Consider the following 24,885-nt stretch of genomic DNA (forward strand, 5'->3'; position numbering starts at 1 on the left):
GCAAGAAGGAGTTGGTGGTGATTATTCAATAAGCTTTTGCTTCAACTTCTACTCAATTCAGATTGGACGGAACTACAAAACCCCACCTTTTTCCCCCATTTCAGAGCATTGGAAAGAACTCAAATTTTTTCCCATGTTAAGTAACCCAAAAGTATCTAACTGTGGTAGAAAAGTGTGTTTTATTATGACACTAATGAGAGCACAAGATCACAGTGACACTCAAAAAGACTGGATCTTTGAGAAAGATAAAATATTCTTTGCTATATTTAGAGCTTCCCATCAGTGATGAGACATTCATTCGCTGCTTCTGAAATATTAACCAGTGAGTCTTCTTGTATCAAGAATTTGTATCAGCATTTTTGGGAATTATCCCAAAAACAGAAATGAACTTAAGGTGACCTCGAGTACAGTGGATAGGATTATGTTAGCGAGTGCAGCCCATGTGTCTGATACCTTTCACACAGAATGAGCATACACTCTCTGAACAGAGATACACAGACAGCTGTTCTTAATGATCTGTATTCATATTCTCTCTCCTCCCTCTCTATTATCCTTCGGCTGGCTCACATCACTAAATCCTATGGGTAACAGTCCAATAAAGACAGTGCGCTTGAAAAAGAAAAGAGATAATAATTCAAAATAATTTATTTTTGTGAATTGAATTGTCCAGAGATAATGGATGAGTTTCCTAAGCAGTCTGTATTTCTTCTACTGTGGCTACAATTCTCCTCAGAGACAGACACAGTCACAGCTAGGTCTTTGTTGCTGTTTTTAAACCTGTTCAACTCTGCCTATTGGTTCATCCAAAAGTCAAATGCTGGGGATTAAGAGAACAAATATGATGGGAGTTACGACTCTCTCTGATCCCGCGTCTGCTAAACTGAACCTCTGGGCACAAAGGATTACGTCTGTGATTGTGTGGGGAGATTGTGTGCTTGTGCGTGTGGGTTTGGGCTTTGTGCGTATGCATGGGTGTGTGTGTAAATTAATTTGACTGAGCTCTCTCCAGTGGCAGCATTGCTCCGCTGCCCTGCTGCTCCCCCTGCGTGCGCTGCTGTCAAGTTGTAGAGGTTGCTGGCTCAGCACTTCTCCTCGACACACAGCTGGAAAATTCCACTTCCTGTCCATGAGCTTTCTCTTTTCCCTCTCTCTCCAGACAAGTGACATACATATGCTTCTCACATCAAAGAGAGACATGTAATGTAAAGATGGGGAGGGTTTGCTGTGTGTTTAGAGGGGGGGGGGGGGGCTGTAAGGTGGAGGGATGGATGGAGATGAAGGAGAGGGTGATAAATGTACCTTATGCTGAAGTGGAAAATGTGTAGCAATGCCAAGACGTTATTTAAACTGTGTAGACAGGTGGGTGAATTTAAGTCATGTTTAGTCTACAAGCTATACAATTCAAAGCTGCTGTCATGGAAACACTAAAGTCGCTCTTAAAATGCAGCAGCTTCAAGATATTGTCGTTCCAAAATAAAGTATGTCAAATAATTCCTGTGTGCTGAAGTCATAAGCATTGTTGAGTTTGTTCTCCAAATATCCATATCTGTTATTAAATGTAACTTTGTTAACAGTGGAATTTGAAGAAGAAAAAAAAGCCTCCCAATCAAGCTAGGTAAACCAATGTTTCCTGCAGCCGGACTTTAAGATTCTAAATTCTGCACTCATCACTATTTTTACATGGAATAAATGTAGAGGTTTACGTGAAGGGACTTGCTTGTAGTGACAAACCCAAAGAGAATTATTTCATGACTCTGCAGTCTGCATTTTAACATCTGTCTTTGATTTGGTTTAACACCTGAACCTTTAATGTTTCAGTTTGGTCTCTCTACTTTAATTCACCTCATTTTCAGCAGCTGGTTCAGCCAAAGAAGCTCTTAAAAAAACACTGTAAGCTAAATGCCCAGCAGCAAACAACAGACAGCTAAAGTTAGCGACTAGCTGGTGAGCAATGAGCCGGATATTTATCTCAGGTTGGAGTTGGAAACCAAGCTAAAAGGACAGTGAATATTAGACAAGCATAACTGTAAATGCATGTGGCTGCCATTTCAACTCAGAATATGTTTGAGAAAGGAAAAGTAGAGCCTTTGTGCACTGCAATAAAAGTGTTTGATTGATGTGTTTGGAGTTATTTTTCCTCTATTTGTAAAAAGTATAAAGAAGAAAACAGCTGTATGGCGTTTGTCAAACTTTACTATATTTAGTGCTGGCTTGTTTCAGGTGTTGCACAATATACCCTGCAGTGATGACACTCACTTGTCACTTTTATTTGGACCTGCCAAGGTTTGAGGTTACCCATTGCAGCTTCCAGGCAGGAGCACTTTTCTATAGCTGTGGCTTTGAGATGGTTGGCTGCACTGTTCTTATAGGATAAAAAAATGACAAAATCACAGATGAGACCTGACATTCGTGTGACCGGCCTTGTTTCCTTTGTGTCCTTTTAGGCAGATGATAGAGCAGCAGCAGCAATTGCAGGCACATTTGGAACGGGAGCGAAGGACGTCCAACTCAGGTACTCACATTAAAGGGGCCCTGTTGCGCTTTTGGGGGGTGTTTCCTTTCCTGTAGTGTGTTATATGGATTTATTTGCATGTAAATGTTCTCCAAAGGCTAAAATCCCAAAGTGTCCTACAGAGTAAGTTCCTCTCCAACACACTCCCTGCCTCAATAGGACTCCTTTGTTTACTTCCCTCACATAATGACATCACTATGTAACACGCTTCTATTGGCTAGTGCTCCAACACGTTGTAAGTTTTAGGCTAAGGGGCGGGACATCTCTATGCAGTTGACAATAGGCATAATATGTACTTTTTAAAGTTTCACATGTTTGAATACATTTTCATTATCAAGTGCATTTAAACTCAAATACTCACATTTAAATCTTGCCTTCAGGTTCTCCTTTCCAAGGCCACCCTGCTGTTCTCGCCGTGGCCCCTCCAGTAATGCCTCCCCCCATGAACATGGGTGGCCCTCCTCCCCCTCCACCTCCACCAGGACCTCCACCACCTTCAGCAGGGGCCCCAGCACCTCCTCTCCCACCTCCACTTCCCATGTGCGGTGGGAGCGACGCAGATGAGCCCCCCGCCCAGACAGGTCTCGCAGCTATGATCGCCGGAGCCAAACTGCGCCGCGTTCAAAGAGTGAGACGACACTCTGATGTCTTTATCTTCCAGTCATGCATAACTAGATTATCTCCAACAAACCTGACTGACATAAAAGTTTTGTACACATCAGAGAGTATAACTTTTGGACTCCTCTCCCCCTTAGCCCCAAGACGAAAGCTCCCCAGCCGCCAAAAACGATGCCAACCGAACAAGCGGAGGAAGCGGAGGAAGTGGAGGAAGCGGAGGAAGCGGAGGAAGTGGAGGGAGCGGAGGAAGCGGAGGACTGATGGAGGAGATGAATGCTCTTTTGGCGCGAAGGTCAGAGCAATGAGTTCAGAAAAACATTTTGCATGACATCCCGAAGCCAAAATAGTGATATTTGTCATCATCATTTAATCATTGTGTGGTTCAGGATGTTTTAGTGATTATTAGGATTACACTCACATTAAATATGGGAAGAAATGCCCAGTTCTCACAAGAGGCTTCTTCTTTCCCCCAGAAGGAAAGCGGCCTCCGAGCGGCCCGAGGACAGCCAAAATGTGAGTGTCATTTTTTGCAATTCATAAAGCCGGTTGTTGTGATAAACATAGATTAGATAAGCATGTGACATTTTCATTACATGCTTTTTGATGAAAACAGTGAGGCTAATCAAATCACAGTCAATACGATTACTGCAATGAGGAAAATATGACAAAAGAAAACCTTAAAATGTACTGCTATTAATAGATGACAGTGTATGTGATGAGTATGGTGGAGGTCGCCATGTCCATTAAACTAGCTTTTGTCTTCCTGTAGGATGACGGAAATTCTTCGTCACCCAACACCAGGGGTGGACAGAACTCCACAGGTGAGTAACAGTGTGTATATTTAATGATTTGAACATCTCTTATAGTATCAGGGGAAAATATTGATAAATAATCATACGGCAGATACAGATAAACTTATTATTGAAAAGTGTATCTGTATTTATCTGTATTGATGAAGGACGAAAGAGGCCTTTGTGTTTTATAGTCAATTGGACTGATCTGCAGGTATATGTATATATCACCATACTGTATGTCTATGTACAGAACGTATGAATGGTCTAAGGGGGTTGTCATTAGAGATAAGTCGTTATCATTTATTTTTACATAATCAAAGGTTCCTTAAAACTCATGTATCTGGGAGCACACATAGAATTTATGTCACGGAAAGTGTTTTAAGAAAGCTTGAAACTACTTTCGGTTTGGGGTCAGTCTGGACGTTTGTGAGAGATAGAGAGCATCCTTGTTTTTAATATCTCTGTCTGGTATGGGCACTTGACTAAAGTAAATAAATACAAGCTTAACCAGGATTGTTAAACCAGACGGGAATATTGTAAGCCGCCCAACAAAAGCCATGACATGACCTCCATTTTACACAGGAAATCCCAGTCAATTATAAAAGACAAACCACATGCCCTCCACCGTTTGAGTTGTATTTGCTCTCCTCAGGGCGGGGCTTTATAATACTTCCGACAAATAAATTATCTAAAAGGGTTCTGTATCCCGAAGGCAAAAAATATGATCAACAAACCACAGTCAACTTCAAGAGTGTATGATATTTACAATGGGTATAAATCTGATGACTGTACAATTAAGAGATGATTTTCTGTCTTTATTCTATTTTGTATCTTCTGTATGAGGTGTTTATAATTTCCCTCACTGGCTAGAGAATAAAACATCATATCTATTGTGTGGAAATGTCCCTTAATTCCTGCTGGTTTTCTGTCTAACACTGTTCCTGTCTTACAGATGGTGCAAAGAAGCCGTGGGACAGAGCTAACTCTGCAGACAGGTCGATGGTTTCCAGGTGAGGACAGGGAGTAGCACAGCTCATTGAATAAGAATGTAAAACGGGTCATCAGCAGCTAATCTGATGGAGAATGATTTTTATTTTATCATGCAGGGTACGACCCGTGGGGGGTGGCAGCGACGCAGACTCGATAGACATGGATAGAATGAAACAGGTAAACTGTAAAATACACTTTAATAACTGGACACCTACTCTTTGTCCGGCTACATTGTCCGTCAAAAATGATGTCTGCTTTGATTAAAGAAAGATGTCATGGACTATGAACGTTTATTTATCAAAGTGTTTGTGTTTCATTAGGAAATCTTGGATGACGTGTTTCGTGAATTGCACAAAGTGAAGGAGGAAATCATCGATGGTATGTTTAATTTTCTCCTGGAGAAGGGTTATCAATCAGCATTTAGGAGCACTGTCCCTCTCCTTAGTCATGTTAATGAATATGTAACTGGAAATCTAACCAGTGGGATGATGGGAAATGGGAAGTCATTTGGAGTTGCGACCACTAGGTTGCACTATGGTTCCAGAAATCAAATGGAAACCTCATAGCCTACAAAATATTTTTGATAAATGGATAATTTATATACTCAAGCGGATAAGAAAGATGTGAGTACATTGGGTTATTACGAAGTGAGTTAGAGTATGATAACTTGATTCTCATATCACGAGTATGTTAATCACATTGTGACCAAATTAATGGTCCAAATATAACATGATTCACTGCTAAATGAGCGGGTAAATTGTGTATCTTAGAATTTGTTCATGGAGGCCTAAATAACCTAATCATTTTGTTTTGAATCCTTAAATGTTAAACTATAGAGACAGTAACACATTTACTAAAAATAATAGGCATACAATACTAGCACTCCATAATATGAGTTGGAGTCAGGGAATAATTGGCAATATCACGATTTTTCTCTCTCTTTTGTGGATCAAGCTTAAAAAACTGGATCCTACATGTACCATAATGCAATTTGACAGTATATTTCAAAGCCTTTCAAACTCAAGCCAGATTTCAAGTAACAATGACTATGACATATCAGGGTTTTTGGGAACTCGGAAGACATTTTCTGTGTAATAGAAAAATCCGATTGACAATCATTTACTTTCTGTCTTTTTGTATGCACCTGATACTATAACTTGTAAATATCTGAAAGCCCTGTTGTTCATCAGATTGTTTTGAATAAGTCAAAAACCAAAAAACAGTTTTCAGAGGATGTGTAGTACTGCCCACGATGAGTGAACTGAAACCTATACAGCCTATACAGTATGTAAATTGGTAGAGCACTCTTTTAACTTGTCACTTTAGGTGACATTAAGAACAATGAAGACACGATTGTGTAATGGGCTTTGTTAGAGGGTCATTATCTACCTAACGATCCTATCTTTTCTCTCCTTTTCCTACAGCCATTAGAAATGAACTCAGTCGAATTAGCACGACATAATCTTTCAGAGACCCCCCCCCCAGACACGAAACCCCCTTTTTGAACCTCGCCCCTGCAGCTGCTGCTGTGGCCCTGAGAAGGAGGAGAAGAAGGAGGCCCAAACTGTGACATCTTCTCATCCTGTTCGACACCTCACACATGTTTGTGTTACATTTTGTTTTTTTGATTTGGACGAAATGGGGCACACTCGCGCACTGATTCCTCAGATTTTCTCAAATGTTTCGGTCTGTTTGTCATCCCAGTTCGCCCCCTCTGTCCTCTGCTGCAAAGAAAATTGATCAAATTGATATGATTTTGTTTGTTTGATTTTTTTTCACAAGTTTGTATTCAAATTTAAAATATATATATTATTACTATCATTTTCATTATTATTACTATAATTTTTATGATTGTCAATGTAATGTTAATATGAATAGTAGTAGAGTAGTGAGTACAATGGTAATAATGAAGAAATGATCATGAGAATTTGATAGTAATGATAATGTTGATAATTATAATTGCACATCATGTTATGTCAGCCTTTTGTATTTTATATTTGTTTTCATTTTGTTTATTTGTTTTTGTTCAAACCACATCTAAAAATAATTATATTGATCTAACCCGGAATTTTAAAACGTTTTTTATCCTTTTCACCAACACAGCTATGTGTGGAACCACGGCAGAAAAAAACAGGCTTTAACCTGAAATGGAGGCTGAAAAAAACTTCTTTGGATATTGTAATCTTATAAACAAAAAAAAATTAAGAAATAATACACCAGAGTATTTGTGATCATGTTGTTAATAAAATGTTTATTGGCTGCAAGGATATGGTGAAGTATTGTTCATTGTATTCTCTCTTTTTATGACAAAGTGCTTCCTGGTTTGACAACGCAAAAAAAAAAAGAAACGCACTAAGTTTAAAATGAATTCAAATAAAAACTGTGAACAATGTCTTGGATAAATGAGGTCGTCTCTTTCCTTTTTTAATTGTTCGGGTGCTATTTTTGTGCCGGTCTGGTGATTTAGTCTCTCACATTTCCCCCAACACAGAAACGTGCTTATGAAAAGGTGCCATAAATTACAGCCGGTGCAGAATAGAGCAGTGTGAGAAATTGGAGGTGTTACTGTCCCAACCATATTGTGTTGTTCAAGTGTTGCAACTAGGATATACATAAATAAAGTAGGACAATGTTATAGTGTCCTGCAAAAACATTTTATAAATAGTTTTAAAGGATAAACCCAGATAATTAATTAATGTCATGTATGTTTATGTATTGATGTGGATATTTGTCTATTTACTTATAAATTCATGAAACTTTGTTACAAAATTGAACTATTTATAAGATCAATTCATAGATTGAGCCTTAGGAGTGAAATGTGTTGGTGTAAACATATCATTTAAATAAAACCGCATACTCTTTAAGCACTAGACTATCTTCTCACTGTATTGCTTTTATAACCTGGATACAACTCGTTGAGGAATACATGTATGAATACATGCCTTTGCTGAAACTATTTTTAAATAGCAGGCTAGGTAATTATTTCCATAGCATTCCATGGTCATAAAATATGTAATAGGATTGAATAAAACATTCTATGCTACACTGTCAGTAAATGCTTTAAAGAAACTGCATTAAACTACATAAACCCCAGAAATGACTTTTAGATTTGAGATAGAAGATACTTTTTGATATCCATTATAGTTTTACTCAAATATTAATATCTTTCAAAGTGTAAGGATGGCATTAAATACTGGATCTTTGCTTTCTATCCAACATGTGTGGCCACAACATGGTAAAAGATGTCACAGCAGGTGTTTGTTTCTCATCATAATGTAGATCTAATTGCCATAATCGGATGACCATTGAACTCTATTCTGAATGGTTGAGGTCACAGAACGGATAATACAAATATAAAATCTCAATGAACTCCAATCCTGTTTTCCACTTGTGTTTGACTATCAAAATAAATCTTAAAAAAGGTTTAGTTAACCGTTAATAACAATAACAACAGTGATCAATAGTAACGCTAATGAACATATTGATTTGTGTAAAGCTTCCTTTCCAATTGAATCACATTCAAGTTGAATGAGCAATTTTTTATATATAATTTGAATGATATTGCCAGTTGGAATGAACTTTTTGGGGTATTTTATAAAAACAACTGAACAGACGTGTAGTTTATTAGTTATATCTTTATTTATTTTTAATACCACAAATTATGTCCACTCCATTATATTAAAATATAATTAAGAATATGTAATTTACATTTCAATTCATATTTATCCAGAAAGATATGTATATAAGTATTTTTGTGTCAAATATGAGGAAACCTGTAAACAAAGTTTGGCAGCACTGTCATCAAGTTATCGCTGGGTTTCCCCAAACCTCGCGAGGTTTCGAATTGGAGAGCATAGTGGTAACGAGAAGTGGCGTGGGACGGAGTGGAGAGAGTTGTTATCGAAGAAGAGGGAGAACAGAGCTAGGCAGGAGCAGAGCAAGGGGGTGTGTGAGTGTTTTTAGGAGGTCAAAAAAAGGAGCACAACACGGCGTGAATGAAAGAGGCAAGCTGGCGGACTACAACATGGCATCCGGAGATACTCTGTACATTGAGACAGACGGCTCGGAGATGCCGGCCGAGATCGTGGAGCTCCACGAGATAGAGGTGGAAACGATACCGGTGGAGACTATCGAGACCACGGTGGTCGGCGGGGAGGACGACGAGGATGATGAAGAAGACGAAGAAGAAGACGAAGAAGACGACGACGACGACGACGGGCAGCCCATGATCGCGCTCCAGCCGCTAGTTTCGGACGACCACAACTCGATCCACCATCACCACCACCACCATCACCACCATCAGGAGGTGATCCTGGTCCAGACCCGGGAGGAGGTGGTCGGTGGGGATGACTCGGACATGCACACGGACGGCGGGAGCGGGTTCGAGGATCAGATCCTCATCCCGGTACCTGCTCCCGGGGTGGAGGACGAGTACATCGAACAGACTCTGGTGACTGTAGCCGGGAAAAGCTCAGTGGGTCGGATGAAACGGGGAGGCGGCAATGGGGGCAAGAAAGCGGGCAAAAAGAGCTATTTAAGCGGGTCGGAGTCTGGTGGAAGAAAATGGGAACAAAAGCAGGTGCAAATAAAGACACTAGAGGGGGAGTTCTCTGTTACAATGTGGGCATCGGGTAAGTAAACGTTAGCCGTGTCTGTCACTGTTGTTAGCTTTGCATGAGGCCTCATTGCCAGGGCGTTGTCCTGCTGCACCAGACTAATTCCTGGAGTGGTACGTCGCACCAGCGTAAAAAGCGACAAATAATGCAAGTTTTCGATGCAAAACACTGCTATGTCATATTGAAATGTTTTTGTTTTGAAGGGAGGCCATGTTTTAAGTGTTGCTGGGCGCCGCCATATTCCCCTAGACTAGTAAGTATGGCGGCGGCCCCGAAAAAATGGCGATAGTCGCGGCCAGGCAGAGATGGCGGCGGTGCTAGGGGGAGATAGACAGCTGCGTTTTTAGGATCTCTGTAGGCCGCCAAAACTGGGACACGTGCTGCTCTAATGCAGCTGCAGAAGCTCCTGAGGATTATGTAAAAAGGGCAAAAGTTTAATGTGTGTAAAATTGTGAGCCAGGTACTGTTCAGGCAGTAAATCGTTTAGCTGTTAGCTCGGGTTGCTGTTGGTGGTAGCTTAGCATTTGCATGGGGCTAACTACTGCCTCTGTGCAGAGCTATGGTACTGCGTGCAATGCAACCCTGCTCAGGTGTTTGCCCACCAACGGCTCTGACTAATACTATTAATAGTCCAGATATTTACGATGCATTTTATTTTACAGTTAAGTGGAAATACATTTTTACATTTTATCACTGATATTAAGCTTGCCCATTTAGTTTTGAGAGAACACAGCAGCTGTATAGAGTTATTTAGTGCACTCTGCTGGTTGTTAAAGTAGGATAAAAATAATGTACCTACACATTTATTTAACATTATTAAAGATATGTCTTGTTGTTATACATGACGGTTGTGTATATAATAGAACAACACATATCCAAGCCAGAATTCTGATTGACCTTTTGGTTATTTCCCTTTCCTTAAATGTAAAATGTAGTGGCATTTTTATTTGATTGGCAGGAGTGTTTATACATTTTTATTTTTACCCTTCAAGTTGGTGAGTAAAAACCTGCAGACTGGTGAGCAGTATGGTAAATGATATATGGAAACATGTCATTTTCCTATATGATTTGTCAAAGTAATTATGTAACATGGTGATATTTTCCTGTTATGAGTTCAGGACCAGCAGATGTGTTTTCCATCCTTCAGGCTTGTTGCTAGGGAAACAGCAATGCGTTATCGGTTCAGTCTCTGTAATGTTTTCCTAGATGACACTAAAGACATTGACCATGAGTCGGTGGTGGAGGAGCAGATAGTAGGGGAGAACTCCCCTCCAGACTACTCGGAGTACATGACGGGGAAGAAGCTGCCCCCTGGTGGTATCCCGGGCATCGACCTCTCAGACCCCAAACAGCTGGCAGAGTTCGCCAGGTGAGTGTGGCAGAGCACCTTGTTCCCACACACGAGTTAACTGAGAAAACTCAAATTATGGAAACTGCGGTTCATATGCACACAAATAATATCGCAATAGATTTAATATTTAAATATTACAAATATAATCAAAGGAAAAGTACAATCCTAAATAATGCTAAAACAAATGTTCAGAGAACAATATAAACCATTAAAGACTTAAAAAAACAAAAACAATGATATGTGCACAAAAAAACACACTCTGTGTATATTAAGGATGGTGTATCATATGCTGAAGTAAAAGGAAGTATTCTACAGACTGTCACATAATAGTTCCGATAGTGCTTCACTTTTCTGTCAACATGTTCCACCTGGAGGTGAAATGTCATATCAGGATGTTTCCATCCCCATTCTGGTTATTGATTAACTAAAACAAATTAACATTGTAAGTGGACTAGCAGATAACATGTGGAACAGGCATGGCTTTGTGAAATGTGTCTATGTTTGTTTGAAACCCCTAACCATGTCCTTTTTTCCCTTAATCAGGATGAAACCCAGGAAAGTCAAAGAGGACGACGCTCCTCGGACGATAGCTTGCCCTCACAAAGTAAGTCTCACGCCGTCGTCCCCAGATAAACCCTGTCACTGTTTGCTAAAATAGAGTTCACAGATCCTGAAATGTTTAATAGTCTTGCACTGTTGTTTTCTGGGTAATTCAACATTTCTGTAGGTTATTTAAGAGTGAAGAAAGCACTCTGTGTATTGATTTCCATGTACTTACAAGAACAATCAAGCCTTATCTGACCTCTACATGTTTAGCTAATGCGAAGGTTTATTTCCTGTATGAGCAGTCGGAAGCTGTTAACAATACATTACAGGATCAGGGGAGAATAGATGCAGCTCCACTTCTTTTCAGGATTTTAACCTGCACAAAAAGCTGCGGACATTTGATTTTCAAAAAGAAACTAAAATAGTTTACATGTGCTATAAAGAACCTTAAATAATTTCCTTGTCTGTACTTTTTGCACTCTCTTTTCTCTGCAGGGCTGCACAAAGATGTTCAGGGATAACTCGGCAATGAGGAAGCATCTCCACACCCACGGGCCACGCGTGCACGTCTGCGCAGAGTGCGGCAAAGCCTTCGTCGAGAGCTCCAAACTCAAACGTCACCAACTTGTTCACACGGGGGAGAAACCCTTCCAGGTGAGCGTCTAAATACACAAACCCCTCATAGATACATTCATAAGTTTGTCCAATTTTAAATAGAGGAGCCCATCACATTTTTAAGTCAAAGTCAAGCTAAGTAGAATGGAATAATAACCAATTGATTGCTCATAAGTCAATTCCCACCATGCACTGAATGCCAGTAATACTTTTCATCGTCAAATGTCACCCAATCATTGTCATTTTGAGTCTTTGCATGTCTTTTAACTTGGAGACTTTACTCCAGATTTGAAAAAACCTTCTTTATTTGCTGATATATTTCTATGAAATGTCAATTCAGATTTTCTTGTGCATCTGCGGTAAAAATGGTAGTCTTAGCTGAATAACATCAGTATTCTTCTCAGTCTTTTTTGTAACAATAGTTTCTCAATTGAACGAAGAGGTGATCTTTTAGCAAGCAGAGTTTAAAGGAGCTAAAGCTGTACTGTCAAGCTAATGTTTGGGTGCATTCACACCCAATAGTCCGTTTTCTGGTGCGCACGAGACGACAGTTTTTTACATTGTTTTCTTTTTCAGTAGGTTCGGTTTGCGTTCACAAGGGCAAAACTCAAACAGACTATAAACTTTAAACACAAGTCATGTGGTCGGAAATGCTGTTCAACCATTGGTCAGACATTAAGGGGGTAAAAACGCAAATCCCGGCAATTTCTACCGGATCTCATGCTGCTTTAATCTGGAGATCAGCGGACACTATCGGCCCACGCATATGATTATATCATCAGACAAGGTCCGTTAAAAAACATTATAACACATATAATGAGACGTTCTGCAGTAAGGAGGGGCGTTTCACCGACGACAGGTGTTCTTACTTTTATGTAGCTGACGGAGAATTTTTGCTTTACACGACACTGTTCAACACTTCATTCTGCTTCACTCTTTCGCTAAAGATTTTGAAGATATCCGCGTTCTTGTAACACGTAAATACTACGCTTCCTATGTTTTGGTGCGGACTGCGTTCACACCAGCAATGAACCGTCCAGAGTTTGCAAGCAAGCGCTCCGAGACCACCTATTTTAGCGGACCAGAGTCCAGTTGTTTAGTTCCCTTCAGAGGTCTCGGACTGTGTTCACACCGACCCAAATGAACCGCACCAAGCGGCTAAACGCACCAGGGTTCGATTCAACCGGATTATACAAGGCAGGTGTGAACGCACCCTTAGATTCATTTTTATGGTTCCATCTGGGTCATAACCTATATTTTATTTGATGGTTACATTCTCAATATTGTTGGAGCACTGAGACGAAAGCTGACAAAAAGTCAGCATACTTTAATTATCACCAAACAGTTTTGCTTTGACTTTGGTTGTTGCAAGAGAAAAGGCTCTTAGGATGACCACTAACCTATGTGTTTGGCAAACATATCGAGTGTGAGTAACATTGTTTGCTGCAACTGGAACTTCCTCAAATCCAGCAAAGAGCTGAAACAGAGTTGCTAACGCTAGCTTTTAGTCTGATAGCATTAAAGACCTCACAGTAGGGAAATACTAAATGACACGTGTTCAATTTTGACATAACCTTTAAACCCTAACCCAATTGTAAAGTAGTAGTTTTTAAGTCATTCTTAGTAATTTAGCTGGTGCTACATGCTCTTAACAAGCTCTAGTTAAGATTGGCAGATTACATTAAAGCAGATAGACACACAGTTTATACATTCCTTATCTTTCTGACTTTGGTTTGGGAAAGGTTACAAATTCGCCCCGTCAAAACTCTTAAAATGCATTTCCAACACTAAACTCTTAATGCAAACTGCTTTAACATGTAGAGAAATGAGAGGCGCAGAGTAAAATGGCCCCAGACATTGGGTTTACTGTAAGATCAGCATGCGACTGACCCCCTTGCTCCTCTCGTTTCTCTTAGTGCACCTTCGAAGGCTGCGGGAAAAGGTTTTCTCTGGACTTCAACCTGCGCACACACGTGCGGATCCACACTGGAGACCGACCATACGTCTGCCCTTTCGACGGCTGCAATAAGAAGTTTGCGCAGTCAACCAACTTAAAGTCTCACATTCTCACACACGCCAAAGCCAAAAATAACCAATGAGAGCCCACTTACCAGCATTCAGCCTCAAAGACGAAAAAAAGAGCGTCCTCGCAGAACACCTGAAACCTCTTTGGAGGACGGAATGAAAAGCTTGAGACTTATTGATTTATATGGAAAAAGAGACTTAAGAACACTGAAATTCAGCTAGTTTTCCTGCGTCCCCTTTTCTTCTGCTGTCATATTTGGATGAGGAACACAGAGACTATTCCCCAAAGCCCCGGCCAACACAGTCCCTCCGTTGCTCCAGTGGCACTTAGCTGCCAGAAGATGGAACTCGTGGACAAACATCAGAGACTTATTTTTACCAGAGCAAGAAGAGAAGCAGTAGTCTATTCGTATTTTTATTTTCTCACATAGCTTTTATTTTCCCCAAGTGTGCATATTGTACACTTGTCTCAGGCTATGTTAAGTAAAATTGTGATTATTTTTTTTCCCTCTTGCATTATCGTACCTATGATACAAAAAAGGCCCCTGGCCTCTTTTGACCCGTTTCACATGTATGAGAAGTTTAAAAACAGCTGTATGTTTGCATTTCCATACCCTCTTTGGTTGTATTTTTCTCTAACCACAAAATAACCGTGTATACTTGTATTGTATGGCTGTATTGAAATTATGTAGACATAGATAAAGGTGTGATTTAAAGTGTTAACCAATTAAAATTTTAGTCATGAGTTGCATTATATTTTCTATAAACTGTCTTTACACAGATGAATGAGTAGCATAAGCTTTACTCGGAGCGTGTCTCAGTTAAAGGATCTGGAGCGTGCATTGAATGGACTGACCATCACTTTCTTTGTTAGAATGTAATGTACAGATGTCAACCATTAACTTCCTTTGTTCATATATTTACACCCATGTATCTCAACTGCCCACAATAAAATGGCTCATTCCAACCCTGTTGAAAAAGACACACACTCTATGTTATGATTGATGTTGTTATTTGTCTTTAAAAATTCCATCTATATTGATGCTGACCAAGCATATCTTTCAGCCTGCTTTATAATATCAACCACTACATCGAAAATGATCATACAAGTTCTTTGCGACAATATAAGGGAATTGTTTTTCAGAGCAATTGGCACCTAGATGCCTTTCCTTGCGTTAGACTGATGGTCAAGGTCCTTGACCATCAGTCTAACGCAAAAACAAATTCAGTTATGATTTCCTTGACTCAAGGAAATAAGAAAATGTTGGACACCCCATGTGCTTTGGGAAAGGAGATTTGGGTAAAGAAGGCCTTCAATATATTATATACCATTTGTCAGATTAAACAAAAATGTGAGTTATCGTTAGTTTTACCTCTAATACTATTAGAGCTCATTTTTTCCTAAGCACACTGTAATGTTTTGAATGCGTGTTCATTCAATAAGGAAATATTTCATGTACACGTACTTAAAAAAATCCAAACCTGCTTGGGTAAGGAACATTTGGTAACCAGCCAAACAAAAAAGTTGGAATGCTGTCAGATCCTTTTTCAACACCGATTCGCATCGTTTGTATTCCCCAAGGAAACGCTGAGTGTCAAACACTTCATTTCCTGCACTCGGATGAGTTTTTATGCACCAATTTATAGTGGTAATTGGTGCATAAAAACTCATGTGACAATTCAAAATTCCATTAGACTCCTGCATTCTGTATTGCTGTCAAATATTGATCCTTTTCTCATTTAAAGTCATCCTTTCTGAATCGTTATACACGTGGCACTGATTCACGTTAATGACACATTCATTGAAATGTCCAAACCCCTGGATTTCAAAAACGTTCAAAACACTGCACGTTCAAAACAACCCACATGTGTGTTCTCTTAAAAGTAATATTACAGGCAGCCGTAATAAAATGTCAAGTTTCAACGGCATGCTAACTGTTTTTGTGCCAAATACATGAAATAGAGACGGACAGGGAATCCAAATGATTGAAGGTGAATTGTCCACAACAGTTTCCTAGATTCCAAGGAAACTTATTTTAAATGCGATGTATGTCCATTTCATATTCTGAAATCAGTAAATATTTGACATTTTGAAGTGCCACTTCACCTTCACAAAATCCAGCTTCATACTCCTGTGGTTAGTAAACACACCACAGGCCTCGCAAAGTGTATTTTCTCGAGAAATAAAAACATAAATAAATCTAACCCTCTTCATTCATATTTGATCAGGGTAACAGGCTTTCTAAAAGCTGCACCATCTCAATGGAGTTTACTTCCTCCCTCTGTACTTGCAGTTTTTGAGTTTACACATAAATCCATTCCCTTTTCTGCTCAGGCAGCAGGATTAGCACAACTGTCGACCTCAGCTGTCCTGCTAAGATCCTTGCTCTTCGGCCTGATCCTGGTCATCCCGCTGCTGACTCCAGACCAGCTCTTGCTGCCCCCTCCTGGCACTGATCTGTAGTGCCTGGTACCCCGGTGTCAGTGCTCTCCATGGTGCTGAACCCACAACCACCAACCTGTGTGTGTGTGTGTGTGTGTGTGTGTGTGTGTGTGTGTGTGTGTGTGTGGGGGGGAGTTTGAAGAGTCTCTCTCGCTTTCTGTCACATAACTTATCCAGGAGGAATCGAGATGTTTTGTTTTTCTGGTGAGGGGAGACTTTGATTTATCTCCAGTGCATTTTTGATGTAGTATTGGCTTTTGTAGAGCTGCTTCAAATTCAGACCCACTCTCCCTCTACCTGAGCCTAACGCAGTGTGTGAGAGAGTATATGTAAAGGCTGATTCAGGCATGATTCCACTTGGGGGTCCCTTTTTCTTTTTTTCTAAGGGAGCATTTATTCACAGGATTGGTTGTTTGATTGACAAAGGCAGGGGAGAGTAAATGCACTACTTGTTATGCAGCTGAAGTCTGTCAAGCCTCCAACACCTGCTCTCTTTCAGATGCTTATTTCATTATGGCTTCTCTCCCAGGAGTCAAGGCACTTCTTTTTTATTTTCTCCTATTTTCATTCTGTACTGCGTGTTTACCTGGATGTTATTCTCTTTCTCTTTTTCTCTACTCTCGCTTAAACTGAGTATATATTTGCAGCAGTGTGAGATCACACCTACAATCTGGATTTGCTTTCATTAGTGTCTCGGTGTTGCACTGGCATGGGAGCAAACAAAGGGTTATCACAGTGAAGAAAAGCAATGGTGAGACACTGACACTTCTCACAGCTGCACTCCACCTGTGAGTGGAGACTAAACCAAACAAGCTATTCAGATCAAGTCATTTTAGTTTATTATTCATTATATAATAATTCTCTGGAAGCCTTAAAGAGGACATATTTGGTTCAATTTCAGGTTCATAATTGTATTGTGTGCCTCTAATGTGACCTGTTTTAATGTTTTAATGTTCAAAAAGGGGGGGGGGGGTGTATGTGGGAGAGAAACTCACTCTGGAAGGAACACAGGGATTTGAGCCTTTACAGACCATTTACTGTACATACATCTACACATAAGAGAAAAGCTTTATAGGGCCCCTTTAATGACATATCTGCAGGGACCTTCCCCGGGTGTGCTCTGCTTGTTAAGAGCTGAATTTTATATTCATATTTGATGAAAATGAATTCTGAGGCACACAACCCCCAGTGTAAACATCTAAAGGTATAAAACGGAGTGAACTCTATTCTGCAAATACATAATTGGACTTTAAAGACATGTCTTGCTTGGCTTCATGTAGTGAGAGCCTGTCAGTTACTATCCTCCGTCCCACAGCCAATTTGATGCTAAGGCATGCAGAACAGTATAACTCAATTCCATCCAATCTTCTGTAACTTAAATCTCTTCTACACATGTTTAAATCTATTGAAGTGCCTGCTCTCTTCTTTTTTGCGCGGCGGGCACGGCATGAGATGCTATTTCCATGCAGAAAATATGTTGCCAAGGTAACAGAGGAGAGAGTGAGAGTATGTGTGAGAGAGGCTGAGATATCCCCTGAATACCAGGGCTGCCGCTGCACACGTACAGCTCCACCCTGTCAGCGGCACATTTTCCAGAAGTGCACACAACCCTCGCTCCACATCTGAAGGCTGACTTTGAATGTCAAGGCAGTTGGGGTTTTTATGTTGTATTTGTGTCACACCAAAGGACAGTACAGGCTGTAATGAATCTTTCTGCATCTCACCTGCTCCTCTTATCAGCTCTCTTTCTCTGCCTAAATATAGACTGCCTTTCTCTCTCTCCTCTGCCTTCAGTTTCACTCTCTCCCTCTCTATCTGTGTACACCGTCTCCTCTCTCATCCTCTTTCTGTCTGTCGAACTCAAATGTACTTCATAATTAACTACGCTGCTGCCAAAATAGGTTCTTCAAGGTTCACAATGACAGTTTGATCGTTCATCATGTAAGAGATGCAACCAATTGCTCACACGTCACATGGCCAACAAAATACTGTGTGCATCACAATGTAAGCATTCATGGATTCATTATCTAGGTCAGGGGTTACCAACCTTTTTCCCCAAGAGCCCCCCCAAATGACTCCTGTTGGAAGTTGCACCCCCCCCCCCTTGTGTGTGTGTGTGTGTGTGTGTGTGTGTGTGTGGGGGGGGGCAACAGTGCTAATTAAAGTTTAAAAGTCTCAAAAATGCTACAACTACTGTCACAAACCGGATGAATGTGAAGTATTTTGTTAAAGGAGGATGAAAGCGTAATTAAGGAGCACTATTGGAGTGACTTTGATGGTTATTGGACTCGGGATTAATTCATTTGGATTCCCGCTGTGTGACGAAATTAAAGGACGGCGCGGAAGTGGAAACAATTCTCAAAGGGATTAAACTGTTTAAAAAACATGCTCAAAGTAAGGCGGATTTTTCCGATGTGTTTATGTGGATTCAAAAGTCGTAAATAATCTACAAAATGGAGGAGACCGATCTGATCGGAGCAACTGTGACAAATAATCCACTGAAACCGGCATGGACAATGACTTATGTTTTAAAAATGCGCTTATCCAGACAATCCCGGTTTGGACACTTTACGGACAGAAGCAACATTTCTATTAAAGAAAGAATTATAAATTTCTGTCTTTTTATGCCTATAATAACTACTAACTTGAATTTGTATTCAAATTAATTAATCAATTATTTTTTATATTTTATTGTAATGTAGAGACAAGGCTTTTAGTGACAATCATGTATTTGCGTTACGATTATATGTAAAAAAATGTGGGCGCGCCCCCCAGGTTGGGAACCACTGATCTAGGTCATTTATTGTTTAAGAATGCTTGTTCTCTAATGTGAGGATTTTCTGCTTTTCTCAATTTTGTATTATTACAAATATGTTCAATATTGTCTAGCCCCTGAAGGACTGAATTGATAAGACTTTAGTGGTAACAAGTTCATTCAAAATAAGACATATTTTTACTCCACTACATGAATCTGTTCAATGTGGATCAATTCAATTAATGAATTAATTTACATAAAAAATACCAGAAAAAGACTCATACAATACAATATGTTACCAACGATTAAACCAACTTACACTAGGCACTGTCTATCTGGCTTTTTATAGCATATAGTTTAATTGGAATAATAAAAGGAAAATATATATCAAATAATTGAGTAATTCTCAAAAAGGAAAAGCGTATTTTAATATAGTAATATTTGTATTTTGACATTGATATGCCTTTGAATGCAAGACTTTAAATTGTTAACCGTGTTGCATTTCTACTTTTACGCCAGTTAAAACCCTGTGAAACCTGACACATCAAATAATAGCCAGAACATTTACATTTTTGGAGGTTGAAGAGTTGATTGCACCGTTTTACAAAATCCAAAAATTGTTTTGGTAATCATTTACTTATGATTTATTTTGTTTTTTTTGTATACAGTACGTGAGTCATTTATGTCAACTTATTGACCAAAACAGGAATCGTTTTACAACCTTTTTATTTTGTAAAGACAAATGAAATGTTATGGGGTGTTTAATACTGTATCTATTTGATAGTTTAAATATTATTTAAACCACTTTTTCTACAACTGCATTACCATTTTAAGTAAAAGTACACTTAACACAATAGGTGCATGTTTTTTATTATTTTGGGCATGTATTATTTGAAATTGCATGGGTGGAAGAGAAAATGTCCTTCAATTTCCACTCTTTATAATTCATATTTCAATGTAGCAAATAGGAATGAGGAACACAGCTTGGCGTGATTCACTTGGCGTCATATGGAACCTGTTAAGCCCCAAAGCCCCCCCTTTTTTTTCACGACATTGTGTCTCAGGGCATCTTAATATTTAAGAACTTATTAATGTGTTATACCAGATTAACGGGAAGAATCTCAGCTAACTGACGATACAAACCATTTTTACCAAAACAAAACACAAGTCTCATAAGAAGCATCTAAATGACCCCTGAGCAAAAAATGCTAACGCACTTTGGCACAGAACTCAAGATAAAAGATACCCTTATTACTTATCGTAGCTGCACATACAAGATATCCGATTAAAGCTGAGTTTCCACAGATTATTTAGGTATATATATCATCACTGAGTGATCCGAACTCGCGACAGGGGAAGCAAACACAGACATCACAACACGTACCTTTATGTAGCTTTTATGGGAGATCGTCTCACCGTAGCTGTCAATCTGATCAAAAGACGCGTTCAATGGCATTAAAACGAGAAAAAACGCGGCTGAATCGGTTAATCCATAGGTTGAAAATGTTTCTGTGGAATAATTTTTTTTCATTCATAATCCATAATTCAATTTTTATGTAAAAATCGGAGAGTAAAAGTTAGCTGCTAATGGTAGCCACCAGAGTTATCGCAGCTTCCGGTTTTGGCTATGCGTCAGTCTCTCACACACACACATTACCAAATAAGGAGTATGTGGGAGTTCCCCTCGAGTCCATCGGCTCTGACGGTTAGAAAGAGATGTCAATCAGCAAAATCGAGCAAGGGGGGCCAGAGATTGGTCAAATCCACCCAAATGACCCCAGAAGTGTTTTTTTTTTGCTAAATCGCTCTAAAAATATTTCACTTGTTTTGCATCAATCTTGATACAGGGTACTTATTATATGTTGTAGTTTGGATTCCTAAAGCTTTCAGTCTACCATCCCATCATTCAAGGGTGGTTTTCACTATAGTATTTTTTTATTTTTGGACGGACACAATAATTTAATTTTTTTTACTGTGTTCAATCTGAATTTACTTTAAAATAAAAACATCTATATTGATTCTGACACTTCTACATCCAACTCACAGGTGTAACCTTGCTTTGAGAAAAAAGATTATTAATTTAACCATTGTAGAAGTCATATCATATGGTCATTTGTTCTGGGAATGTCATTTTCGAGCCTGAGACCTGAAAATCAGGCTCGGGGCTTAACAATTAAGGCTTTGCGCACTTCCTGTTCTCAACATTGCTAATGATGACAATGATTAGCTGCAGCCCTGCAACATAGCATATTATAATGAGAGGGCTTTGAAGTCTGAGAGCGTGTTCAGTTCTTGCTAGCTGATTTTTATTTGTGTATCGAGCTTGCTTATTCTGTATTTATTCAGTGTAGCATAACGTGCTGCTCACTCTACCTCGTGTTTGTGACAGGCTGACTCACTTTGTGGGTTGCCAGGCTTGTCCACCACTGTGGGAGTGTTGTACTCTCCTCTTCCTCTCACTGTAGTCTCTCTCTCTCTTCCCCCATGCCTTGGTCTTTCCCCCATCAGCCCGCACACGTCAATCAAAAATCGACCTTTATTTGATTAATGCCTCATTTCAGAATCCTCATCACGTCGCCGCTTCCCTTCATGCGGTCACTAAAGGTGGTCTCTCTTCAAAAGAGCGTAGCCGTTGCATCTACATTTCAAATCACTGACAGCCAGGCTGCACGGAGATGTGATCGGCCTGCAGGTTGTACACCGCAGAAATGTGGTCACAGTCAGATCAAAAGACCTTTAAAACCTTGTTTACGAAGAGCCTCCTGACATTCTCAATTTTAACCGCGCTGCTGTGTCCATTTAGCTGCAGTGGATGAAACAACTGATCAAACAATAGCTATGGGGCTGTAGCTCTGTTATTTCTGTCTACATTCCCATGTGTGTTTGCATGTATGCTTTATTTGGCCAATTAGTGTGCAATTCAAGTGAAATGTGACACCACGGTTTGATATCTCAACGTAACAAGCAGACTTAGATGAGATCACTGTGAGCAATAAATAAGATTAGCACACAGAAACACAGGCGATTCATAATCCGACTGTGAGCGGGTTATGCAGGCCCTGGAGCCAAGCAGATTTCTGTGTGTGTGTGTGTGTGTGTGTGTGTGTGTGTGTGTGTGTGTGTGTGTGTGTGTGTGTGTGTGTGTGTGTGTGTGTGTGTGTGTGTGCGTGCATAAATGATTCAGCAGTGGGCGAGGCACGCATGCAAGAACATGCAGATTTGGGGCCAAATAATAATTATTATTATAATTATTATATAATTATCCCAAGTCAATTCCTAAGTCAAGCCTAGAGAGCCCAACTACGAGTCCTAAGTCAAGTCTGAAAAGAAGGAAGTCAATACTGACAAGTGCCAAGTCAAAACAGTCATGTCCCAATTGAAGACAGCCGAGGCCCAAGTTCTTAATTCAGAGCTAAGTGTCCTTAACAAGTCGTAATGCCTCTTGTGTAATTTCGGCCTGAAGTTTTGCATACTGCAATATTTTTTGTATTCGCCACCGCCTAGTTCATGTATGTTATCAATTTATGGTATAATGTTTTCCAACTGGCGCTCAGTAACAGCATTCATTCATTGTTTATTTCTGCAACCTGATAGGATGCTGATAGTTATGACAAAGTGCATCTGAGGAATTAAGGGTGGGCTTCCTGGTGAGGAATAACTTGACCCTTTGTTAATTCAGAAAATGATGGGAAATGTATTTTTTGGTCGCAGACTTTTAGATAATGCTTTAATCTTTGGTCTTGAAATACAAAATTGGGTTCAAGTCCAATTGAAGTCATGTGTCATTGGGGTTAAAATCCAAATGGTGTTCCAAATCTTTTTTAGATTTTAGATTTGTTCAAATGTGTGACTTGAGTCGAAGTGATGTGTCTCCCCTCCTCCCTTCTTGTAACATGTAATAGTTACTTGGTACTTGGAACTCCTGTAATGATGTGTGAGCAAAATAATGTGGCCGACGACCTCCCAACAGCTTCCTGTCCTCCATTACGAAGCCTGAAGCCATAACAAGATTAGCATAAGCACTTTTAGAAAAGTCACTGTGAATTGGAGCCTAAAAGAGGCTTAAACTGTCTCCCCTTCACCAGCAGCTGATAGATATTGCGCGCTGACTGGCACATCTGCTTTGCTGCTGTAATGTTAGTACTCTTAGTGATCTCTAGCCCTGGCAAATCAATGCAAGTTCCATCATAGGGGGACGCTCAGTGTAGAGACAGAGAGCAAATCACTTGTATAAACGATAGCAGCTATCAGGCAAATGGGCTGAAAATGGTTCCTAATGGTGCCTGGTATGTCTGGTGTAAACTGCAGCCAGGCTCTTTGTCGTCCATCACCCTGGAGCATATGTAACTGAAGGAAGGGAGGCAGCACGAGAGGAGAGGAAGAGGAGGAAGCATCTGTTTGTTCGGCATGGGAACCCCTCAGGGGGGCAACACGATAATCCGGGTTCACGTCAAACCAAATCTAGTGTCTGTGCTGCAGCATGACGCTGAGTCACTTAGTGAGTCTGCATGTCAAACAGCGGAAATCACTCAGTCAGCACCCCCGGTGTGTGACCTTCACTCAGCCGACAGCTCCATGTTCTGATGGGAGTTTAAAAAGGCCCACTTATTCTGTCTCTCGTCTTTTGTAAAAAAAAACATCGGTAATTGAAGCAGGGTTGGCTGAAAAGCTGCAGACCATAACAAAATGAATGACTCCAAACCCTCCTAGAGACCCCTGGATTATGCGAATGAATGGTAAACAATGGTCAGGAGGGCGGGAACGTTTTCAGTGTGAGTAATCATAACGGGACACTGTGGAGGCATTAGTCATCGACTTCAATCATGAGTTTCACTAGAAAGTAACAGTTGTTGCTGAGTAAACAAGCACGTCTTTAGTTTAGGTTTGACCATTTCAATTATCTCCCCCCTTGCCCAGACTGCTGTTTTCCCGGAAACAGTAATCACATTCACTATTAATGAGCCGTGATGTTCATCCTGCACCCATTTACTGCTCTCAATAATGCATAGTCTTTGGAATAGCCTGTGCATATTTGACACCATGCCCCCTCCCCCCCTGAGAGGGATATCAGTGGTGTATTGGTCTATGTGGCCCCAGGCTCTCTCTACATGTTCTCCCAGGGAACAATGTCTCATGTGTGTCTCTGACTAAGACAGCCTGGTGCGTGGAGATAATATAACACCGCGCTGAGGCCTGGAGAGCATCAAGGTGCTAACACACTTGTTGAAGGACCTCTGTCTTCTTCATTTAAGCCTCTCTATTACCCCTCACTTAACCGTGATTTTAATAGGCTCTTCAGTTTGTTAATATAGACCCAATGATCTCTTTAAATAAGACAATGACCACAAATTGGACACATCAGTGTTTCAATGCGATTTCGCCCGCATCATGATTGTCATTAAAGCAGGAAATAGTGCCATGTCGGTTTAAGTGCTCCGTAAAGAGTCTCGTCCTGTCAGAAGCGAGGGAAAGTCACACAAAGGATTTGAAAAGCTCATTAACAGTGACAGCATAAAATGAATTTAATCAGCAGAACATTGAGGCTACTATTGAGAGACGGCAGATGGGGGTGGGGGGGGTGGTTAATCAAAATTCCACACTCGGACCCCTGGTGGCATTT

General features: G+C 40.2%; 2 protein-coding genes across 4 annotated transcripts in view; both read left to right on the forward strand.

Annotated features, from left to right (window-relative positions):
* The window catches only part of evlb (Enah/Vasp-like b), a 48,744-nt gene extending 41,438 nt beyond the window's left edge, over window positions 1-7,306 (forward strand). For both annotated transcript variants that reach the window (XM_079643725.1, XM_079643724.1), the window contains exons 5-13: window positions 2,445-2,512; window positions 2,893-3,140; window positions 3,268-3,422; window positions 3,607-3,643; window positions 3,900-3,951; window positions 4,877-4,934; window positions 5,031-5,091; window positions 5,235-5,292; window positions 6,339-7,306. In XM_079643725.1, the coding sequence (XP_079499851.1) occupies window positions 2,445-2,512; window positions 2,893-3,140; window positions 3,268-3,422; window positions 3,607-3,643; window positions 3,900-3,951; window positions 4,877-4,934; window positions 5,031-5,091; window positions 5,235-5,292; window positions 6,339-6,376 (775 nt within the window). In that variant the 3' untranslated portion in view covers window positions 6,377-7,306. The remainder of the gene's footprint in view (window positions 1-2,444; window positions 2,513-2,892; window positions 3,141-3,267; window positions 3,423-3,606; window positions 3,644-3,899; window positions 3,952-4,876; window positions 4,935-5,030; window positions 5,092-5,234; window positions 5,293-6,338) is intronic.
* A 1,456-nt stretch (window positions 7,307-8,762) lies between these two features.
* On the forward strand, window positions 8,763-15,049 carry yy1b (YY1 transcription factor b). Of its 2 annotated transcripts, none has more exons than XM_079644089.1 (5): window positions 8,763-9,545; window positions 10,737-10,899; window positions 11,425-11,485; window positions 11,923-12,081; window positions 13,959-15,049. In XM_079644089.1, exons 1-5 carry the CDS (start codon window positions 8,939-8,941, stop codon window positions 14,139-14,141), a joined length of 1,173 nt encoding a protein of 390 aa, XP_079500215.1. In that variant the 5' UTR covers window positions 8,763-8,938; the 3' UTR covers window positions 14,142-15,049. The 2 variants fall into 2 exon arrangements, with proteins under 2 accessions (XP_079500215.1, XP_079500214.1); XM_079644088.1 differs by having other exon boundaries at window positions 8,797-9,545; window positions 10,749-10,899.
* Window positions 15,050-24,885: the final 9,836 nt, after the last annotated feature.

The sequence above is a fragment of the Notothenia rossii genome (genome assembly GCF_949606895.1).
Source record: "Notothenia rossii genome assembly, chromosome: 8".
Classification (NCBI taxonomy): Eukaryota; Metazoa; Chordata; class Actinopteri; order Perciformes; family Nototheniidae; genus Notothenia; species Notothenia rossii.

Bases quoted from the DNA above. Each gene is read 5' to 3' on its own strand.
- yy1b (XM_079644089.1), top strand. From the start codon at position 8,939: ATGGCATCCGGAGATACTCTGTACATTGAGACAGACGGCTCGGAGATG. The intron at 10,900-11,424 runs GTGAGTGTGGCA...TCCCTTAATCAG, and splicing joins CAGCTGGCAGAGTTCGCCAG to GATGAAACCCAGGAAAGTCA. The intron at 11,486-11,922 runs GTAAGTCTCACG...TTTTCTCTGCAG, and splicing joins CGATAGCTTGCCCTCACAAA to GGCTGCACAAAGATGTTCAG.